This window comes from Drosophila gunungcola, chromosome 3R, assembly GCF_025200985.1.
Source record: "Drosophila gunungcola strain Sukarami chromosome 3R, Dgunungcola_SK_2, whole genome shotgun sequence".
NCBI lineage: Eukaryota > Metazoa > Arthropoda > Insecta > Diptera > Drosophilidae > Drosophila > Drosophila gunungcola.
Window position 1 is genome coordinate 28,064,412 of NC_069139.1, and position 21,611 is coordinate 28,086,022.

The 21,611-nt window shown below is 41.9% G+C and overlaps 2 protein-coding genes across 2 annotated transcripts in view; one reads left to right on the forward strand and one right to left on the reverse strand.

Annotated features, from left to right (window-relative positions):
• The window catches only part of LOC128260213 (checkpoint protein HUS1), a 111,741-nt gene that overhangs the window by 35,247 nt on the left and 54,883 nt on the right, over window positions 1–21,611 (forward strand). The gene's annotated exons all lie outside the window — the stretch shown is intronic.
• LOC128260178 (pair-rule protein odd-paired) lies at window positions 1,568–20,988 on the reverse strand. The gene is made up of 3 exons (XM_052992983.1): window positions 19,740–20,988; window positions 3,799–3,968; window positions 1,568–3,136 (listed from the first exon to the last, which is right to left on the reverse strand). The coding sequence occupies exons 1-3, from the start codon at window positions 20,713–20,715 to the stop codon at window positions 2,429–2,431; spliced, it is 1,854 nt and encodes a 617-aa protein (XP_052848943.1). The 5' UTR covers window positions 20,716–20,988; the 3' UTR covers window positions 1,568–2,428.

Genomic DNA, 21,611 nt, shown 5'->3' on the forward strand with positions numbered 1-21,611 from the left:
TTAATTGCACGCCACAACAGTTTTCTGGCTGATTTCATCCTTTAATTTCAATTCCACACAGGTAAATCGGAGAGGTTTTTTGCTGACAAGGAGAGGTCGGCGGTAGAAAGCCGCAACAGGCAGAGCAAATTTTGTCGACAGCCGGCCGCTGCAATATAATTTCTTTCGATTAATCCAATCGATTTCTATTCAATAAATCAAAATATGAATTCGTTACGGCTCCGACCCCTCGACTAGCCTAGACACCGCCTGTAAATGTGTGTATGTGCCTCCGTGTTCGTTTGAGGCACGTAACAAATCGTTGGGTTAATTAAAAAAACATAAATCGTTTTATTCTTTATCCACACTCTCTGATGCTATATAACCGTGGCAGGTATTTGACGGCCCTTTCATCAACTGAAATCAGCTGAAATTCCCCGCCAAACGAAATTTGTGAAATAAATCACACACTTTTCGCCAAAAAATAATTTCACTTTAGACACTTTTTCCCACTGCCAGGCTTATAATTTATTTTAGCAGCCCTCTGCTATGATAATTTTAATGAACATCGCTTAGCCCGACCATTTTTGGCCATTAAGACATTTTGATGACTTTTAGCCTCTGGAAACTTGATCTGTCCAACACACACTTACAAATTCGTATTTGCCAGCCTCCGCTGAACCAATCAAAACAAATTAACAGAGCTTAGCAATAAATATTCATGACAAAATTCCGTCAATTTAAATGGTTATCCAGATCCAAACCCACTCAGCTGCAGGGTCCGTAAAATTCGTTTAATTAACAGATCAGAAATTTGCGAATTTCATTTGCATTTCAATTAAAGCGGAACGAGTGGAATGAAATGGCCTCCTAAGAGCGTGTGGGAACCATATCAATTGAGATGGAAATCAGCCCAAGGTTTTGAAATTGATTTGAAATCGAAGCAGGAAATCGAATTTATCTAAATAATGTTTTGATCTAACTATGCATTTGCGAATCGATAGGAATAGTTAATTGAATTTTTGAGCATATTTAAGTGATAAAGTCGAGAAAACTTTTTGTGGGTCTAAAAGTTGTATACTGATATTTTTAATTGTTTAAAAGGAGTTCAATTAAAGTTGAAAATGTTGCTACCATAAATAAAGTACCATCTGACTGGAAACTTTAAAAAGTTGGCTTTCAAGTTTTTTTAACTTTTCTGAAAATTACAAGACTTTTTTAAACCTAAAAATTTAATGGAAACATATGTGTAATAAGATATCACTTATGATGTACTCAACTAACAAACTAAGACTTATTTTTGTGCAGAGTTTGCCAGCAAATAATTAAATTTATTATTCGATAACCAGCCGCTAAAATCCGTGTTAAACACAATACCCAAAATAAAAAATTTTTTGTATTAAGTTTTTAGGAAAATCTCACACTAGTCTTTTAGAAAGGCAAAATATGTTGTCCCTGGGCAGTGCACTCGCACAATACTCACTCAAAAATCCAACAATTTGGATAGAACCCGTCATTTAGATATTGAAAATAAAGCAGCTTAAATCAACACCAATCACACCCTAAAAATAAATTTGACATTGTTTGCTTATAGTTTTTTTCTCAGTTTATTTTACTTGTTGGTTTTTTGTGGGTTTTCTTGTTGTTGGTTTTTTGTGATAACTTTGTAAATTTATTTTGCATACTTAAGCTTGAAGAAATCTAAGGCCGAAAATGTATATACGTATCTGCGATGTAGCTTCCAATCCCTTCGATGTTGAACTCTTTTTACAGTGTATAATTTTGCAATTTTTGTACTAGAAAGCTTGGGGGCTGGGATGTGAGGAAAGATAATGAGAATGAAAGCAGCTTCGACAAAAAATTAGCTAAATCTTACGAGCTAAGTAGTCAATATGCTTAAGTAATTTCCATTTAAAGTTAAGGTTACGAGTACGGTTTTTACATGTATGCGATAATTAACTCATATTTTTTACATTTACAGTAGGATTACTTCGAATTTATGTTATTTTTAGTTTGTTTTTGTTTTGCAACTAGAAAACTACGTTTAAGTTTACATAACAGTTAAATAGCAAAAAATTTAGGCAATTTATCGATCGTACATCTTATTTTTTTTTGTATATTAATATTTAAAATACATAATAGTCATGTTCAAAGACAAAGAATCAAAATGAGAGTTTTCGATTTTCGTTTCAACAGCAATTTTTCAATTATCAGGTAAAAAGTTCAAAGTGTTTTCTTCAACTTTCAGAAATATTTGGTTTTCACATTGCGCCACAAGGGCCAGGTTCTGCAGCCGCTGGCAGCAGATCCAGTCCAGCGAGGAGGCCGACTCCTCCAGTTGGCCTTGGGCAGGGGCCCCTGCGATGGTGGTGGGCGTGGCCACCGGTGGCTGGGCGGGGGGCGCTGGCGGCGGCGGTGGCGGCTCCTCGGGCCACCAGTTCTCCCACTCTCAATACGCCGTCGCCGCGCCGGGATGCATCAGGTGGTGGTGGTGGTGGTGGTGCCCGAAGTGGTTCAGCGGGTTCATCGCCTCCGCTGAGCCGCTAGGCGCCGCCGTGTGGTACCAGTCGCTGGGCGGATGGTGCTGGGCCGCCGGATGGTACAGCAGGTGGTGGTTGTGGTGCAGCATCGAGGCGGAGGCGGCCGCCGCTCCCGGAGACGCCGCAGCCTGGTGGTGATGGGGGTGGTGGTGGTGCGAGGGCGGCGGGCCCAGTGGCGGCGGCAGGTAGGCGGAAGCGGAGGCGGCCATCAGTTGCAGGGCGGGCGAGGACTTTGAGTCGCCGGGGTGGGCGGTCAGTTGCTGCTGCTGCTGCTGATGTTGCTGCTGTTGCTGCTGCTGCTGCTGCTGTTGCTGTTGCTGTTGCTGCTGCAACAAGTGGGAGGCGCTGCTGCTGGCCGTGCTGCTGCTGCCACTGCTCGAGGCACCCAGGTGGACGCTGTGCATCGGATTCGGTTCCGATTTGATCGAGTGTGGCGAGGATTTGATGCCGCTTCCGCCGCTCAGGCTGCTCACCCCACTGCTACTGCCCGCACTTCCGTCCAAGCGGGTCGAGGGCGGCGTCTGGGCGCCGCCGGTGATGATGCTCGAGCTGGAGCTCTCCTCGCCCTCGCTGTCGTAGCCATGGGATGGACTCTTTTCGTCAACGTTGCCATGCACCTGAGGGGCATTTAGGAAACAGAGGAGAGTTAGTTGTAGTCAATAAGAGATGAGTGAATTGAATAATAAATAAATAGCTACATTCAATTTGAAAATTGATGAATGTGTAAATAAGCATGAGATGGTTTGTTTTTTTCCCCATAAATCTTTAACTGGCTTTTATAAGTTGCTCATAGTTTCATATTTTATGAAGACTCCAGACTCCCTATTAGCTATTAAAAAAATGGGATGTATTCCTTTTTACTCCCGTAATTCATTAACTGGCTTTTTCAAGTTTTTCATAGTTTTAAAAGTTGCTTAACTTTAAATTGTGAGCTTATTATTAAATCCAAATAGTTGAGTGTTACTCCCACTATTAAATTTGAGTTTATAAATTTCATAATTTAAACTTGAATAAGTTCTTCTCCAAAGACGGTTTTCTAGAAATGTTATTTCTTCAAGCGGTGACCAAATTACACAAAAGCAAGTGATTCGAACATTGTTAGACTTACAGACTTAGTAATAAACAAATTTTTATTATTGTTAGATTTTTTAAATTCGTAAGCTTGTTATAAAACATGAATCAGTTTTAAAATACTGCCTTTAACTATTTCTGGCTATAAAAGTGGTGAAACCTATTAAAGTTAAAATAATCTTAAACCAACATGATGTCTTCAACTCACCTTCATGTGCTTGCGCAGCGAGGAGGGATGTGTGTAGGACTTATCACAGCCATTGATCCGACAATTGTAGGGCTTATCCGATGTGTGGACGTGGGAGTGCTTCTTTCGATCTGAGGAGTTGGCGAATCGACGATCGCAGCCCTCGTGCTCGCACTTGAAGGGCTTCTCGCCTGAAAGTAGGCAGGAAAAATATAACATTTCAATGAGTTTCAATCGATAAAGAATACGTTTCTTAAACTACAAAGCGTTGCGTATGTGTAGCAATAAATAGCATTATTTATGTGACACGCATTAAATAAATAATAGCACCAGCAAGCGCAGCAACGAAAAGACGATGACCATTTATGGGCTCACAATTTTTATGAACTGTCCTGCGCACACACACAATTTAATATAGGTGGGAAAACCCGTGTGTCCAACATATTTATAAAGAAAACAATAACAAAACAGAAATTTATACAACTGGGGAAAGAAATCATATAAATTATGCGGGATCAAGAGGCCCATTGTTCGAGGGATCCCGACCCTGCGACCCATACACGATTTTCACCTGTGCCGATGCCGATGCCGATGTCGATGTCGATTGTCCTTTTTGTTATTTGTCTCTGCGTCTGTCTGTCTGTCTGTCTGTCTCTTAGGATGCACAAGAACAAAAGCGGCAAGGGTAAAGGCAAAAGGTCACAGGGCTAACTTTTATTATTTGATTCAAAGCGTAACACCTTTTCCAATCGAAAAGAGGGAAGAACATTCCCCCGTTTAGCCCGAAGTGATATTTTATGGCTTATTAGAAAATTATATTTTGATGACGGTGGAGGAGTCGGAAATCTTGACAGCGATTTAATGAGATAAGATCAAGATTATACATAAATAATATAACCCATAATTTGGCGAAGATTTCAGGGAAATTTACGATGGGAGTGGAAATCTTAAGGGAGATTTATAGCAGACCAAAAATTTAAATATCTAGTGTTCCGGGTATAATTTGATAATTGTTTGCTTGCCCTATCAATTTCAATCACTTGCCATATTAACCGCCTTTTTAAAGTGCCATAAACAAGCCCAGTGAAGTATGTATAGAAGTGTCTCTGGCTAAGTCCATTTAGCATATGGCATTTATGTCGCAGATAAGCGGCCATTACATGCACCACAAGTTTTATGACAATTGAAGCTAAGCGGCTCAGATCCCCGCAGCCACCTCAGTCTCCCCATTTTCCCCAAAAGAAACCCACGCGACGGGGCCCGTTGACGATGACAATAATCGAACATTTTCACACCTCGAGCTTAAAGCGGACAATCGCATCGGGATCGGGGCACTGGAAGAACTGGGGGCACTGGGGGCACGGCGGCGAGTAGTGGGTTAAGGAAAAGCTGCACAGCTGGGCTGCAGGTGGGGTTTCGAGGTAGGGCTTTGTGAGCCCGCCTTGTGAAAAGACATCCAGCGGTGACTTCGCAGCCAGCTCAACAAGTTTCTGTTTATTTTTTCGCCTTCGCATTCGGTTTTATGTAATTTAATACTAATTTATGTGCTTTATTATCCGCATTTGAATATGGTTTTTATTTTGAGACTCGTAATAAGTCAAAGAGCTGAGGGAGATATAAATAAATAAAGAAACAGAAATCGACAGACAAATGCTGTTCGATTTGAATGGCGTGTCGCATTGTGATTGTTATTGTGTTTTCTATTAATTTGTCAAAATTTAAAACTCATAAATAAGCATTACAAAAAGTGCCATCGGAGTGCGGCTGGAACTCAATTATTTTGACAGGTCCCAAGGGTCCCAAGGCGAAACAAGCGAAGCGAATGCAGTTCGACATGCCTCGAATTCCCAACTTGAAAGCGCTTTTTTGATTGAGTTCAAATGGAATGTGGCGCCAGATTAATTTTTAGAATTATATAATGATTAAAGAAGCAGCTAATAATATAAATAATATTATAAGCAATTTTTTGGCTTTTGTCTGAAAACGTAACTTAGTTTAATTTTTCAATTGCTTTATCAACACTCCACGGTTATCAGGTTATCAGGGGCTGTGGGATATGCTATCTTTAAGGTTTAAACACTAATTAGTCATAAATAGGACAGGCAGCTGACTTGGTTCCGCCAACCCGCTGGGCTCCTATCCGTGCTATCAGTCTTATCACCTTATTTTCGGGGAACCCAGCGGCACATCGGTGCCCGACTAAGGCCATATCCCGGTGGCTATGCAGAACGCGGCGCACATATCCACATATCAATCTCCTGGGGCGCTGCGGTCTAAGCCCAGCGGGGGAGACGGCAGAATGCGAGCCAGCGATGCCAGGCGGCACGCGCTGCGGCCAAGGACATTAAAGGGTTCGAGCCCCGGCTAAGTGCAACGCAGGATACGCATAATTTTCACATTCCACACCGAGATGGCGAGCATTAAAATTGGAATTTAAATATGTTTTATTGCTTTAAGTTTCGGGTCCGATGGGTCCAGGGGAAAATAACCGAAATATCGTCGCCCATTTATAAAATGTCAATTTCAGACGACGTTTTTCGACTTCCCCTTCCGACGGAGCGACATGAAAGACATCCTTGGCGCACCCTTTTCGGCCTGGCAAGGCGCCATAAGTACAGTGGGGCCCCCAACCCAGAACACCCCTCCTTCTTCCGCCAGCAAATCCCATTTAGGCTGTGCGAATCGACAAACTTATTTAAATATTTCAATAAAGTAAATCCAATGGTAAAGTCTCCGGGTATATAATATAGCATAGGCGTAGCAGTGAAATAGGCCGGCTGCCTTGTGATTTGCATATTTAGCGCGAGTTTTTTCTTTTCCTTCGTTTTTGGCGGAAAGCCCCAAAATGGTTAATTTCCTAAAAAAAAAAATCGTTCGCGGAACGATTGGAATCGGCACAGACTGCCTGTCATGGCGTTTTGTGTACAGCTGCAGAGTTGTTTGTTTTTTGGGGTGGTTCTTATATTTTTGGGGTTGCTTTGTAATCTCCTCTCCGCAAATGTCTGTGTATGTGTGTGTGTGCGTGGGTTAAGCCAAGAAAGTTGTACATGCCCATATATATATATATATATATCTATATATATATATATTAAATATATGTACGGCATTGTTTGTTGGTATATATGGCACATGTTTTGGCTTTTATGTAACTGCTGCAAAGCTTGCTGTCATTTGCAGACGAGTGCCGAGCCGACGGCCTTTCCTCCCCCTCATTTTCTCCCCGGTTTGCCACCCCCTGCCCCCCCCTTCGTTTTCCCGTTTGAAATTGTTTTTGTTGTGGCTATTATGGGGCGTTGTTTCTTTTTTACCGGGAGAAGGGGGGTTTCTGATGTTCCAAGGCGTAGTCAGACCAAAAAAAAAAACACAAATGAGTTTTGCTAAAGTGTTTTCTTTTAGGCCCAAAGATTTGCTTGTGTATTATTAAAATATGTCTTCTTTGTTTTGGGTCAGGGAAATGGGTAGATTCAAGATATGGAATATCTCTTGGAACATTGTGATGTTGAAATAATTATGTTGTTTTTGAAAACTTTTTATTGAATCATTTTTTAAAGTTGTGGCTTAATGTTCTTTGTAGATTAACAATGCCTCTGAGGAAAACAAAAATAAATGCATAATATTTTGACACCGAAAATGTTATTATTGTTATTAATTTTTATTAGTTTATTAATTTTGAGTCTTTATACAAAATTTGAAGTTTTATTTAAATCTTATTTATTGTCGATACATACTGTAAGTAACACGATATCCTGAAATACCCAAACATGTCATGAGGAGTGCTGAACTCGTCCCGCCCGCACTCTATATATGTGTACTGGACGTGATCGCCGCTAACCAGGCGATGCAAATTAAGCATCATTGACAGTCGCTGATTAATTGGAGTGAATCAGGTTTTTAATTTTCAGCAACAAACAACAGATGAAATTAAAAATACATGCAGCACAAATAAAACATTTTTTCCGCCGTCAGAGTGACAGTTGCTTATTAAAAGCATTTCGAAATGAAATTAATTAAAAACGCAAAACCGAAGGAATGAGTTAACAGTGCGGCTAAACAGTCAGATACCAGAGCTCTGCTATCACGCTTCACTGTTTTAATTGCTGCTAAATAATTGCCCTGGTAAATATTTATTGCCTGCTTAAGGACCGCTCACAACTCGCCCTCAAAACGGAACAAAACGGAACAAAAGACGGATCCCGGAGCCCGTCCTCTCGCTCTTTTTATATAACAAGGAATGTGCCAGAGAGGGAGGGAGTTAGGGCCAAATGATGGCAAGGGATGAGCATCATCATCGCTCATGTGTCAACAGCATGCAATGCGATATGATTATTATTATCTAACAATACAATAACAAAACTGCTACTTTTTGCCTGCCGGTCTACCCGTCCCAGTCTAGCTATCTCCGTCTATCACTGTCTCCGTCGCACTCCCTCCGGCACCTCCGTCTGGGTTGTTGACACTCCTCGGATTTGAGAATCCTGAGCTCATTGTGTATCTGTATCTGTATCTGTTTGTTTGTTTGCTATACATTTTTTCCGCTGCTGTCGCTTCTTTTTTCTCCGCTGTGGTCCTTTTGTTCCTACGGCTAAAGCCGGAAAAAGCCAAACCCCGATTTCCTGGCGGTTTACATTTCAATGGGCAATTTTCCTTTGCTTCCCCTTTTCTCCCTACTGAATAGAAATCTTTTTGCTACGCGTAGTTAGGGGGCAGTGACAATTGATGATGGGTATCTTGCTATGGTAGGAGGTGTCCTCGATAAGCAGGTGACACTCCAGTGTAGCTCGTGCACAACTTAAGAACCAAGTTCGATTCGAAACACATAGGTTCCAACAAGCGCCATGGCACAATTCCCTTTCATACATTCTGGGCAGATTTTCCCACACGCCGCTTACTTTGAATATTTATAACAGTTGCCTGCATTTGATGACCAAATTAATGGCCAACAATTCCGCTCCATTCCATAATAATAATAATAATAAAATCATAATTTAAGTGCAATGAATGCCGCTTGTCAACGGCCAAATGCAAAATCCTCGAGCTCATCACCGGGGAGAGTATTATCATCATTATCATCATTATCTTCATCGTGGAAGAGGATGTGCACCCCTCGAGCAGAGAAGTTACCTATGGGTCTGCCGCACAGTCGGTCCATTGTTTGTTTGTTTGACAAAAACCATCGTTGAGTGAATTCGTTGGTGATTTATGATTTCTGCATCCCTCCCTGGCATTGCCGATGATTATGATGACCCCATCCCATCCCCGTTTTCCTTGGCTAAGCAGCAACGGTCCTCACATAATTTTCGCTATTTGTTTGCAGCTTTGCCGTTTGCTGTCAAGTGATACGTTAATAATTGACACTGGGGTCAGTGGCCAGATTCCCAGCCTCTGGGTTTTCCTGCGGTTTATTCTAGTCACTTCCCCAGATACTTTTGGGAAAATGTTTCAAAACAAATACACACCGAATTTTACACTTCGTTGGCGGCTTGTGCCTAATGAGGAAATGAGGGGAAATTACATTGGGAAGACGTCGGAAGAGGAAGGAGGACTAAGCTTGGAAAATAAGGAAATGCAATAGAGACTACTACCCAACCCAGCTCTATGCCTTCATTTGAATACTGGAAGTAAAGCCTACATATACATAAGGTTCAACTCCAAATAAAACCATTTCACCAACTTTACACATCTTTCAGCTCTTAAACTTGGGTGTACAAAACCTTACAAATTTCCCAATGAATTAAATGCTTGAGAAAAGTTGTTCCCTGCCAAACATCAAATTCAATGTTTAATGCTCGACCCGAAAATTGTGTTATGTGAACAAATTTTTGTTATTACACAAGGTTGCCAGCCACAGATGCCAGATCCGCCATGCCGCGCATGTCCGTGTGTCTTTTTCTTAGTCAGCCAAGTCTGGAAAAGTTTTTCTGGCTGCTCCAGTCGAATATGCAATTTGAATGCATTAAATGCAAGCTCCTTTTGCAAGCCGCACTCTTATGTAGGTAGGAATACATACTCGTATACGAGCATTTGCATATACGCAGATCTATGCGCACACACACCTCGAATGTGTTAGAGGCGTTAGTTGCATGGCAAACTTGTCGAAAATTTGTTCCAATGGCTGGGCTCCGAAAAAACGCCGAGCAGCAGAAGGAGAAACCAAAGTCATAGATAGAGTCACAGCCAGACGAACTGGCCATGTTTGGTCTTGTACTCGTGTACAGCAAGGCTGTTGCTGTCATTGTTTTACTAATAGCTCTGCAAGTTGTCTATCTGTGGATTGAATTTATATATGTACATCCATACATGCTGGGTGTGTGTTCTGCGGTCGGTTATGTGAGTTTATATAAGTTTCTGGCGAATTCATATTCAGGAAACGCCAAAGGGTCATGATTAAGTTTGGCCGGGAATGTGCGGAATGGCACACCGCATCGATGTATACTTTTTAATTTGATACTATAGGTACTTTTTATAACTTTCATAAAATTATTTATGTATTTATTTATGTGCCTATCTGTTATTAGGGGAGTCTCTAATTAATCGTTAATGTATTTGCCTTATGTTAATGTAGATGTTTCTTAAGGAAATCGGTGTTACCAAAAACTACACTTAAAGAAGCTCTCTCACTCATTAGATAAGTATGAATCATTCTGCTATTGGGATACAATATTAATCGCCAATAAATGTACTTTAAGCATATTTTGACCAGTAGGAAATAGCAAAGCTAATTGACTGACTTGGTTTCTGTACTAACGTACTCGTATCTATGCCACTTTGAATGCTACTTTCCAGATACCACGACTCAAACTGCACTCGAATGACAAACGGAGCGTAGACAATAAGTAAAAGTAACACTAAGCCCATTGTCTGAACCCAAAATGCTTACAAACAAGGGCATAGCTGGAAAGAGGGAGAGCGTAAATGAGTGCCGGAGGGAGATGGGCAAGGTAACTGAAGTCGGCTCCAGTTGACAAAGAAGTATCGGGCCAGGATTAGCCCAGGAAGGAGCAGCTGATGTCTTCAACCGCCTTGTGAATGAACTGCTTACGCGGTGGAAATGCTTGCAAAAAGAAAGCGGAGCGAAATACTCTTACTGCAGCTATAAGAGTGGAATGCCAAAATCCACAACAAAGGGCGGCCTGGTCGACACACTCAAAGGGGAGAGGTGTCGCTTTGTCCCGGATCGGTGTCTATATCTTTTTTGGTATCTCCTCGGCCTGATTTTTTGCTCTTTAGCGCTCTTTAAGATCTTAATCTCCTCAGCCCACTCACCCTTCCCTTATCTCCCTTCTGTTTGTTTATTTTTTCGAGTTCCATCAAGTAGAAAATCTCTTCGGCTGTTTGTCAGAAATTAAAATGTCATCAAGATTGTCATCGTTTGGTTATGCGATGTGACATCTCTGGCAACTGAAGGAGGCTGAACCTTCGGCTGCGTGGCTCTCGGATCGGTTTCGGATGGATATGGATATGGATTCCTTATCTCAAATGGCTTGTTCAAGTTTAAATGCTGTCAATTCTAACAAGATTCGCTTCGTGATAAAACCAATCAATGACATCAGGCGACAAATATTTTTTGGGAAGAGCGCTCGGATTGAGACTTAAATGGGAGTTGGAGCTCTGGAAAGTTACTTTGTTAATAATATTGGCAATATATAAGATTACATTTTGTGTTAAAACTATGAAATTTAAGATCTCGACAAATTAGGCACTCTTAGTTTTAAAATTCTTCTCACATCTGAATCCGAATTTTGGAACAGATTTTCCATCACATATTCTCTCACACCTTATTAAACACCCTTCGCACTTCAACACCTTTGTATATCTTATCGATACTGCCTAATGAACACATCAAAACATCAACTAAAATTGCATTTATGTCCGCAACACTTGAGTAACAAAACACAGCCGTATTTCGGGGCAAGCAAATTGATCTGAATATCGAAAGTCGAGGCGAAAAGTATCACGTCGCAGTGGCCCACATCCCGGTGGCTTACACTCGGCTGAGTCCTGTGAAGAAATTCGATCATGCTGAGAACTGGGAACACAAAACCGAGGGCCAAAATAAACCGCGTGTGTGCCCGCAATACATTTTTCACAGTAGCCGTCGGCAATGCGTCATAGATCTATTATTCCATTGGACTTTTTCCGCGTTGGCGGCTGTAATTTTAGCCAAAAACTAAGACTGCTGTCGTTGCTTTTGACAGCAGATTGTCACACAAACTCTGTGTAAGTTCTGCCTCTAATTACAATTGACAATGTTTTTACAATAAATTGCGTGTCCGTTGAGGTTGTTACTCTGGCTGCGGCTTTTTGGGTTAAACAATCACATTTTGTGCCTAAGACAACTTGGAGGCGTTCGTGTGTTACAAATTCGGCTGACCGAAAGCGACAAACAATCCGAAAATGTCTCGAGAAAAAATGACAAATATGAATATATCTGAACCTAAGCTGATTTGACAAGCAAGCTTATAGCAGTTCATTCAGCGATGGCAAATTTTTCGGTATTTTGTTTTTTTGTTCGCGGGAATAATGGGAATTATATTTTGATTTTTTACCCTGATTAAAGAAGAGTTCATCTGTCGTCTTAGCAATTATTCAATACAGAGATTAAGAATTTTATACGTGATTTTATATTTATATTTCATTAATTGCACAGATATTTGTCTGTTTATAGAATATTAATACTTCTTCGATTGGATTAACCTTCGCAATCCTTTAATTTATTTTCAAAGAAACTAGTTCTTAGCATTCCAATCATTCTCTAGTCATAATCCAATCTTCTCTGTTTTGGCGAGAGCATTCCCTGGTTTATACAAAAATGTCTGGTTCTGTTGCCCGAATGTCTCTCAGTCTCCGGTCTTCTTTTTGGCTGTTTAACATTTTTGCCCATATGAATAATGATTTCATTTTTCCCATCAGCTAATTTATACAAGTGGGGCAATGCGCGCGGGGCCCTTGGCGCGATTTAGAGGATTAGTCAGGCCTTGCTTTTCCATAATTCTCGAAAAGCAGAAACAGAAACAGAAACCCAAGTCTCGAATCCCGGTACCCGGTATTCGGTGCCCGGTGCCCGGTTCCAGTTCGAACTCCGAGCTCCATCCGCATCTTCTACCTGTGCCCCAACCCGAGCTTGTGGCCGTGTGCAGATATAAAAAATATGCAAGATGACAGTTTAATTTTATGGTTTGTCTGCTGCTGATCAGTTCTTTATGCGTTGAAATTGTATTCTTATTCCAGCTCGCGCTCCCACTCCACTCAAACTGCGATCTTGGGCCCCGTCTCTTTTGGGGATCCGCTGGAATGCGAATGGAGTCTGGTACGTGGCTACTTTTGGCTCCTTTTGGGTGAGGAATTTAATTAATTTGAGCGCGACTTCTAATGACAAAGTGGGCGTGACCAGGGCTTAGGAATTGGAACGAAAAACTTGCCAAAATTCACAAAGACCAGGCCGAGGCCAGAAATTTATCAAAAATAAGCCTCATTTATTAACTAGCCGGGGTAAGCAGCTTACGTCCGTCCAGCCATGGAAGCAACCAAACCATCCGGGGGTTAGCACTTTCATTCAAATATTATGCAACAGCCCAACAAAATGGCTACTTAACTAATAGATTCAAATGGAAGACCAAAACAATGACAATGCCAAAGGGTTGGGAGGACAAACCCCTGCAGCGTTAGCAGCGCACGTTTTTTACGTCTCTCGCTTTTTGGTAAATGAAATTATAATTCCCACTCACACATGTGCAGCAAGGGGGTTAAGGTAGATACATATACGCACGCATATAGAATTGTTTTGACATTTGGGAAAATGCATGAAAAATGCCGAGGATGCAAAGCAACCCCCTCTCTGCTCACGAGCGTAACGGGTGGATCGAAAAGCATTGTTAGTTACTTGTTAGGAGCGCTGCAAAGGGGGTTTGAAATAGGGGGTTGTCACTAATTAGAATGGGTGCATATGCTAGATTATAATGGGTGAATTTGGGTTGCTCAAAAACTGGGGTGGGCATAGGACATTGGTCTTACCAATGTTAAAAACATTATGCGCTTTCATAAAATGTTTCCTAATCGATTTCATTAAAGTTTTTCTTTGATTCCAAGTACAACCAAGTCTACATTTTTTGTCCACGTTCAATACCATTGTTCTCAGTGGATCTAGATATTCCTTATTAACTCTAAAAATTCGAGTTATTTTTAAGTTAACTATAAACTGCAGTGACTTCCAATGTATATAAAATATTTCAAAGCTTCAAAGATGTTTTAATAGTTCTATAAAAACCATAATTATTTTTTAAAACTATCCATAAATTTCCTTAGCAAAGAAAGTTTAACTCTAGTTTTTAGCTCTCTGTCCAGTCAATAAATTTCCTAACTTTGCTTACATTCAGCTGTCAAAGGCTTGGACCACAGCGCAGATTTATACACTTTTACTTTTGGCACATAAATCTCCGAAAGGGAGGAGCAAACTTTTCAGCTTGTCAAAGTTTTTAGCAGATTGCGATCGTGTGTCATGTCTGGTATTTGACACTTTAAATTGAGCGAAACGAATGCAAACATCGTGTCCTTGCACATGGTTTCCGGGGAGTTGGACAGGGATACGGATATCTTGGCCTCCGGAGGGGGTACTGCTAATTAAATGACGAATTTCCCTCGTTGGCTGTTCTCTGGCCTTTAAATGCATTTGTCATTAGGTGAGCAGGCCCGAGAATTGCTCCTAGAGAGCGTTACTAATTGATTTTCAGGCCTCGATCGTTGGACAGCAGGAGGGAGGGAAGGAGGGAGATCCTGGCCAAAACCTCCGACCAGGTAGTGAAGTTAAGGTAATCAGCTCGAGCACATCGCAGGTTTTTTCCACCGCCTCCTCCCGCCGACTCTTCTTCCTCGTCTTCTGGCCATTGTTCTGGCAACAGTCAAATTCTGAGAAGCCAAAACACACAGTTTACCCGCAAAAATAAAAAGTGATTTTGTCTCTCGCTTCGATGTATCTATATTTGTATCTGTATCTGTATCCGTGTCTGACTTTGTTTGGTGTGTATTTTTGTGAAAACCGTTGAACCCGCAATAAAGTCATCAATCATTGACATTTGCCAGCGCATTGGTTTTGTTAAATTCTGTGTTTTGAAAAATTATTCCATTGGCGCCGAGCGTGCAAAAATGCAGTGAAATGTGAGCAATGCAATTTATTAGCGATTTTGTTCAGTATTTAATTTTCAATGTTAGAAAATAGCTTAAAAAGATTTAATACTTATTTGGTTAGTTAAATGTTGTAATGTCACAAAACACGCCTGGTAACGATCATGCCCGACTCTGTTAGCTTTATAAAAGTGTAAATAATTGCATAATTCACTTCATCGTTCAAAGACTGAACAAGTCCATAAAAGACTCATTAAAAAAACACTTGCACTCAATTAAATCGAGACGAGTTGGCGCTGAAAGGGGGCTCCCGGCGTGGGGAGAGAGCTAATCAAACAAGGGTCGCAGCTACCAGGACAATGTTGAATGCTAAACTTTGCCCCGCAGCATAATTGCACAACAACAAGGCGACTGGAAAAGTGAGTGCCTGCACTTAGGCGCTGGGAAAGCGATGGGGAAAACGAACACGGGGGAAAACCAGAGGTGGGTGGTGGAAGGCGGCAGGCAGCAGCTTAATGAGCTTGAAAAGAGCGGATTGAGGGGGCTGCGAATAAAAACTAACCACAAAGTTGTTGAATGCTCTTGCGGCAGTCGGATCCTGTGGCCCGTTGTAGGTGTTAATGAATAAAGTTGTTTGTGGTCCGGCCCGGAGGAGCGAAATGAAAAAGAATCGTGTAAAAAGATGGCTATGTGTGTGCAAACCGCACAGCATGATAAACGCCATCTATCCAGACACACACCGACTCACACACAGCCAGGTCAACGTCAACTGAGCCCCAAACAGCAAAAAAAACAACAACCACACAGCAGACAAACCTTGATTGTTTGTTGGTTTTTTCTGCAGTTTGAGGGGTTGAGTCTGGAGCCGGAAAAGTGGGAAAGTGGGAAAATGGGAAAGGGGGAGGGATATGAATTGGACAGGAGGCTGGACAAAATTGCAGACGGCGGTGACAAGTGCAAAAGTTAACACAACGCATTTACTGGCAGGAACGTTGGGAATGGAATGAAAAAGAGAACAACATTTTTAGAAATTGTTTTAGTTCTGGGATCTAAGTTCTGGATTCATTTGACGATAAAAGCTGATAATGCCAAAAAAGAAGGTACTAATTTTGTAAGTAATAATATAATATTAAATACAGTATACTTAAATCTAAGGTGTTCAAGGACTGTTGGGAAAGAAATAATAAAAAGAACACTCATTTTAAATATTGTTTTACTTTTGGGATCTCTATTTTCGGATGTATTTAAAATAAATAAAATATTCAATTTCAATTTGGTTAATAATTTTGTTACACAATTTTTGTTAATCAAACGTGCTAAGGACTAAGGATCTAATATGCTATAAACTAAACTTATTTAAAACAAATACAACAAATCGAATAATTTAAAAGTTGCTACATAGAAATATACTCATTCCTTTTTCTAATTGCTACTTATTAAACTTAAAAGGTCTTTAACCCCTTTTACGACCACATAAGAACTCATTAAAATTATTGGCTAATTATCATTTAATTCTCCATCATTTGAATTATATTTTTAACTAACAGAATCGCAATATTCCAAATCGATATTCCACACATCACACTGTAATCCTAAATGATAATGTCTGCCATGGTATATTGACCCCTCCAATCACTTCTCGCTGTTTTAATGGCACCACTTAGGCAGATCTATATCGCATGGATCCATAAACACATACTTGACTGCCCTGCTCCGTTTTACTCACCCACTTATCAAATTTCGACCCACTCCCAATCGCCGAAGAGTGGAAACCAGCTCATAAATAACCTTTGCATAATCTAAATCAAGAGCTTAATGTAGCATGGCGAGTAAGCAGAACAGAAAGCCAAACAGAAATAATCGCAAACGTAAATAAAATAAAACTAGAGGAGTGGAATGTGTGCGAAACATCCAGTAATCCGCCGAGTGTTACCCCAATTTCGGAGTTTCGATGGCTTTTTTGAGAGGGCCAAGCACGGAGTGCCAAAGAAGCATTTCCGAGCGATTACAAACGGAAGTTTTGACACGTGTCAACAGATGTGTGTGGTTGTGCCTGCGAGAGTGTGTGTTTGTTTGGCCTGGTGTTGTTGTTGGTGTTGGTGTCAATGCAATAAAAACAAACACCAGCGCCAAGGGACATTTAACCCAGCCAACGATGCTGATTGAATTTGTGATTTATGCAGTGAGGGAAGACGAATGCGGAGGCAGAGGCGGAGGTACGCAGTTCAAGTGCCCAAAAATCCAACAGAAAGGTTAAAGGCCCCGATCCCGAACCCTAATGAAGTTGTGCGTCGGCCACTTGAAAGCCAATCAATATGTTCGCTATCTCAAGCAATTTGTAGCCCAGACCAACCAATCGTAGGCACACCAAAATCACAGACTCAAAAAAAAAAGTAACATTTCTGCTGCATCACGGACAGAGAAAAAGAAATATGAAATTAGTCAAAAGTATCATCATATCGTACACACAGTAACCAATTCACAATGCCCCCTGAGATAATTATAATGCCACATGATTGTTCCAAAATCGAATACAATATGGCGGCGTCTCGAAAATCAAAACCAAACATTTTAATTACCTTTCGATGAGTGTGCAAAAGAAAATGTTGTTTAACCGAACAGACTTAAAGAAATAGCTTTTTTGTGCAGCTAATTTTGTGATTTATGAATCTCTGTGAGAGTTTTTATTCGACTCTCGTGGCGGTAACTTTAAAATGTGTCTATAATGAAGCCGCCGAAAAAATAGACGTCATATTTTAATTCAATTTATAAAAGTATAAAGCGAAATAATCCTCTGAAAAACTTGTTAAAGCCCACGCACAAAACAGCGACAATAAAGAGGCAACGCAAAAGTATGCAAAGGCAAAATTAAAGCAACAAAATGTGTAAAATATGAGCAGTAATATAAAACGCCATTTTCTGGATATTCCAGAATATTGTTGCGCGGCATTTGTTGTCTGCATTGCTGTTGGTGTTGGTGCTGCCAAGATTTTCTCTACTCCAGTTTTATTTTGCTCCCTAGTTTAATAAACGAAGGATAACCATAGAAATTTCGTTTACGCCTCCGTTTATTGTTCTACCCTGGAGGATTTAATAATTTGAGTGGCGCAATTTAAAAACAATTATGCTGATTTCTGTGCCGATTGCCAGCAACTTTGTTCTGTGTTTTCGCATTTTATGCATGCTTTCACTGGCATTCCTCCGGTTAATTGATTTTAATGGCTGTGTTTCGCCTCTTCTAATGAGCCCTGCATGCTCAGCTATAAATTTCAATGGTACAAACTACTGGAATCAAAGTCATTAACTTGCGTTGAGCTTGGTTTCTGGCTTTAAAGTTTAACTACTCATTGATCACGACCATAACGTATAAATTGTATTTTTAAACCTCAGACAAAAGAAATGCAAAAATGCTTGCATTTATTTCTGGTTATTTTTATTAAAAGTGTTGATGTTAAACTGAACTTGGGTTTTGATTTATTATTGTATGTTGCGGCAAAATTTATAAAAAAAGCTTAACTAATAAACGAACATAATAGTATAGTTTAAAATAATGAAATTGTTAAGCGAATTCAGATGTTGTTTCTAGCATAGAATAAAGTTAGCTAACATAATCAATACTTTTCCTTTAATTTATTTGCCTGACCATAAAGTACTTCAGAACTGGCATTCCATCTACTTGTACAGACTTTATGCTAGAGAAAAAATTAATCTGGTCTTCTAAAGAAAAATATTTTATTAAAAATATAAATTTTTAATACTCGCTTAATAGATTTTCCCATAGCTTATGTATAAAATTTCTTGCGCCTGCAATTTTGATCATATATTTGCTAACCAAAAGCTAAAGTCAAGAGCTGTTCACAGGCTTAGGGAAATATTAAAGAGAGCAAAAGTCGAAGTCAAGCTGAAGTCGCAGGATTAATCCTTGCTGTGAAGACAACAACTTTGAGGGGGATTTTCGGGGCTAAGGAAAGGGCTTAAGACGCAGGTTTCACAGGTGTCATAAAAGAAGGCCCGAGCGGCCAGTGTCGGGTTAAGCCAGGTAGTGGGCGTTGCACCGACTTTTGCCGACGGCAACACGCCCACCTCGACAACGTCCGGGATTTGCCCAGTTGAGCGCAAGGGTTAAACCCACGGAAAGGTGAACTCATGTTTGGCAAGTATCATCCTCAAAAACTTCGATCTCTTTCCAAATTTTGATTTATATATGAATCGAAGAAGTCAAGATAGAGATTGATCGAGGCGGGTCCTAGCACATATCTCTATATTTAATGGATGTTGAAGCCCTTGCAGTTAAAGTTTAAAAATATTAAAGCCACCAGTGCTGTAAATTCTAAATTAAAATCATAAATGATGGTTTCAGAATTCAACAAAATTTGATGACTATATGCGATAGAAAAAGTCTTTTCGGTTTTAGATAATTGAACTAAACTTTTAACTCAGAAATATTTCTTTTTTAATATAAAAGTGAATTTAATTTCTAGAGTTAAAGAAAAATGTTGTTGTTCATTCTTTTTTAATTCTTAACATAAATAATGTTTTTAAATCAAACCGAGCAGTTTTAAAACCACTTTTTAAGTAAATACGAAAGTACCCAACATTTTTTTTTTAATTTTAGCAACCATAACTTAAACCTCCTATTGATAAAACAAATTTAACTTTAACTTTCTGTAACCCTAAGAAGTTTGAATTATGGAAGTTTGTTTTCAAATATTTAAAATAAGATACAAAATCCAGAGACCATTTTTTTTTTTAATTGAACTTTGGTTTCAGGCTCCAAAGAATGTACTTTACATTTTTCCATATTTGCAACTATAGAGAGCGGCATCTTTCACCGATGGACTTACCCGTATGCGTGCGCTTGTGGATCTTGAGGTTCTCACTCCGGGCGAAGACCTTGCCACATCCCGGATGCGGGCAGGCGAAGGGCTTTTCGCCGGTGTGGACGCGGATGTGGTTGACCAGCTTGTACTTGGCCTTGAAGGGCCGTCCGTTGCGGGAGCAGCCCACCCAGAAGCAGGCGTGGGTGGTGCACTCCGGCCCGCCCACGTGCTCCACGGTCAGGTGGGTCACGATCTCATGCATCGAGTGGAAGACCTTGTTGCAGGTCTTCCGGCCGCCGGGCGGCACCAGGCCGGGCTGGTCGGGGTCTATCCAGAGGCACTGCATCTCCTGCTTGACGCTGGAGGTGGAGGAGGTCGGCTGGTGGCGCATGTAGCGCAGGAAGGCGCCTGCTCCGGACATGGCGTGGTGGGCTGGGTGGTGCATGGCCGGGTGGTGCACGGCCGGGTGGTGCACCGGCGCCGTCGGGAAGTTGCCGTGGTGGTTGTACGGATGGCCGACGGCATAGGCATCCGCCATGCCCATCCGCATCTGGTGCTGGTGGTGGTGGTGGCTGTGGAAGGGGTGCTGCCCGAACCCGGAGCCCAGCTCGGCCGCCTGGGCGGGGAAGCCGGAGAAGATCATGGAGTCCGCCGCCGCGGAGGCCTGTCCGGCCGAGGCGGTCACGCCGTAGTCGGCCTCCCGCCTGCCCAGCAGGAAGTCCCGGGAGGCGTAGCTGTTGAAGTGCCCGTAGCCGGAGTTTTGATAGGCCGCAGCCGTGGCCGCCGCGGACTCCGGGTCCTGGTGCGGCTGCTGCTGCTGCTGTTGCTGTTGCTGCTGCTGCTGCTGCTGTTGTTGCTGCTGCTGCTGGGTCATCTCGAGCTGCTGCTGCTGCTGTTGCTGCTGGGTGTTGCTGTTGCTGGCGGTGGTGTTGGGCGACATGCGCAGCCCGTAGCTGGCCAAATGATGCTGGGCCGGCTCAATGAAGGCGTTCATCATCATGGTTGGAAAGTTTTGCTTGCTGTTTATCGGTTTTCAATACTCTTGTTTTTGCTAAGAACCACAAGTTTTCGATTTGCACTTGCTAGGCCAGCGAGCCCATCACCGCACTGAGGTCACGTCACTTAACTGTATATGCTGTGTGCTCGTTTCGCTTTCGGTATTTTATCTGATTCCGCTATTTATGTAATACACTCGCGCGCGTTGCGTTTCTGGGGCGTTCGAAATCGCAGCAAGACTTGACGTTAACCGTTGGCCAAGACTTGACGTTTCAAGATGCGCAGCAGGACTGAAATGCTCCTGAAATTCTAACTCGCTGCTTGTCGCTTCGTAAATCTCTCTGCTGCCGATCGCGTGTGTGCGAGGGTGAAGGCAACAGGGCCTGCCGCAAAATGGCATCATAGCCGAAAGCGCCTGAGTGCGAGCAGGCCAGGCGTCTTGCTCGCATGTGGTGAGTTCCGATGGCCATGGTGTAATTCAATAAGCCACCACATTGCCGGATAGGCCTGGGCCGTGAGTGCGAGTGGGACAGCCCGAAGAAAATGGCTGCCCCTTCGCCTGCTCGGCCAGCAGTTAGAGGGGGACAGAGGCTGGCAGCCAGTCCAATTGGAACCCACCGAATGCGTATGGCCCTCTCGCTCTGCAAACTGGTTCCTCGGAAATTAACACCCACTGTGGTTGGCCAGTGGGTGGTGGGCCGACTGGGCGCAGCGTGCGCCTGTGCAGGGGGCCCAAATGCTGATTGGACCGGCGGGCAGCCAATTGAAAGCTCGCGGGGATGCATTTTCCAGCGCCCACATGACCGCTCCTCATTGTCACTGCGGACGAAACGCTCGCCACTTCAGCTCGCCCCAGCTGTCAGCTTATCAAATTAGTTGTTTATTTTATTGATTTTAATG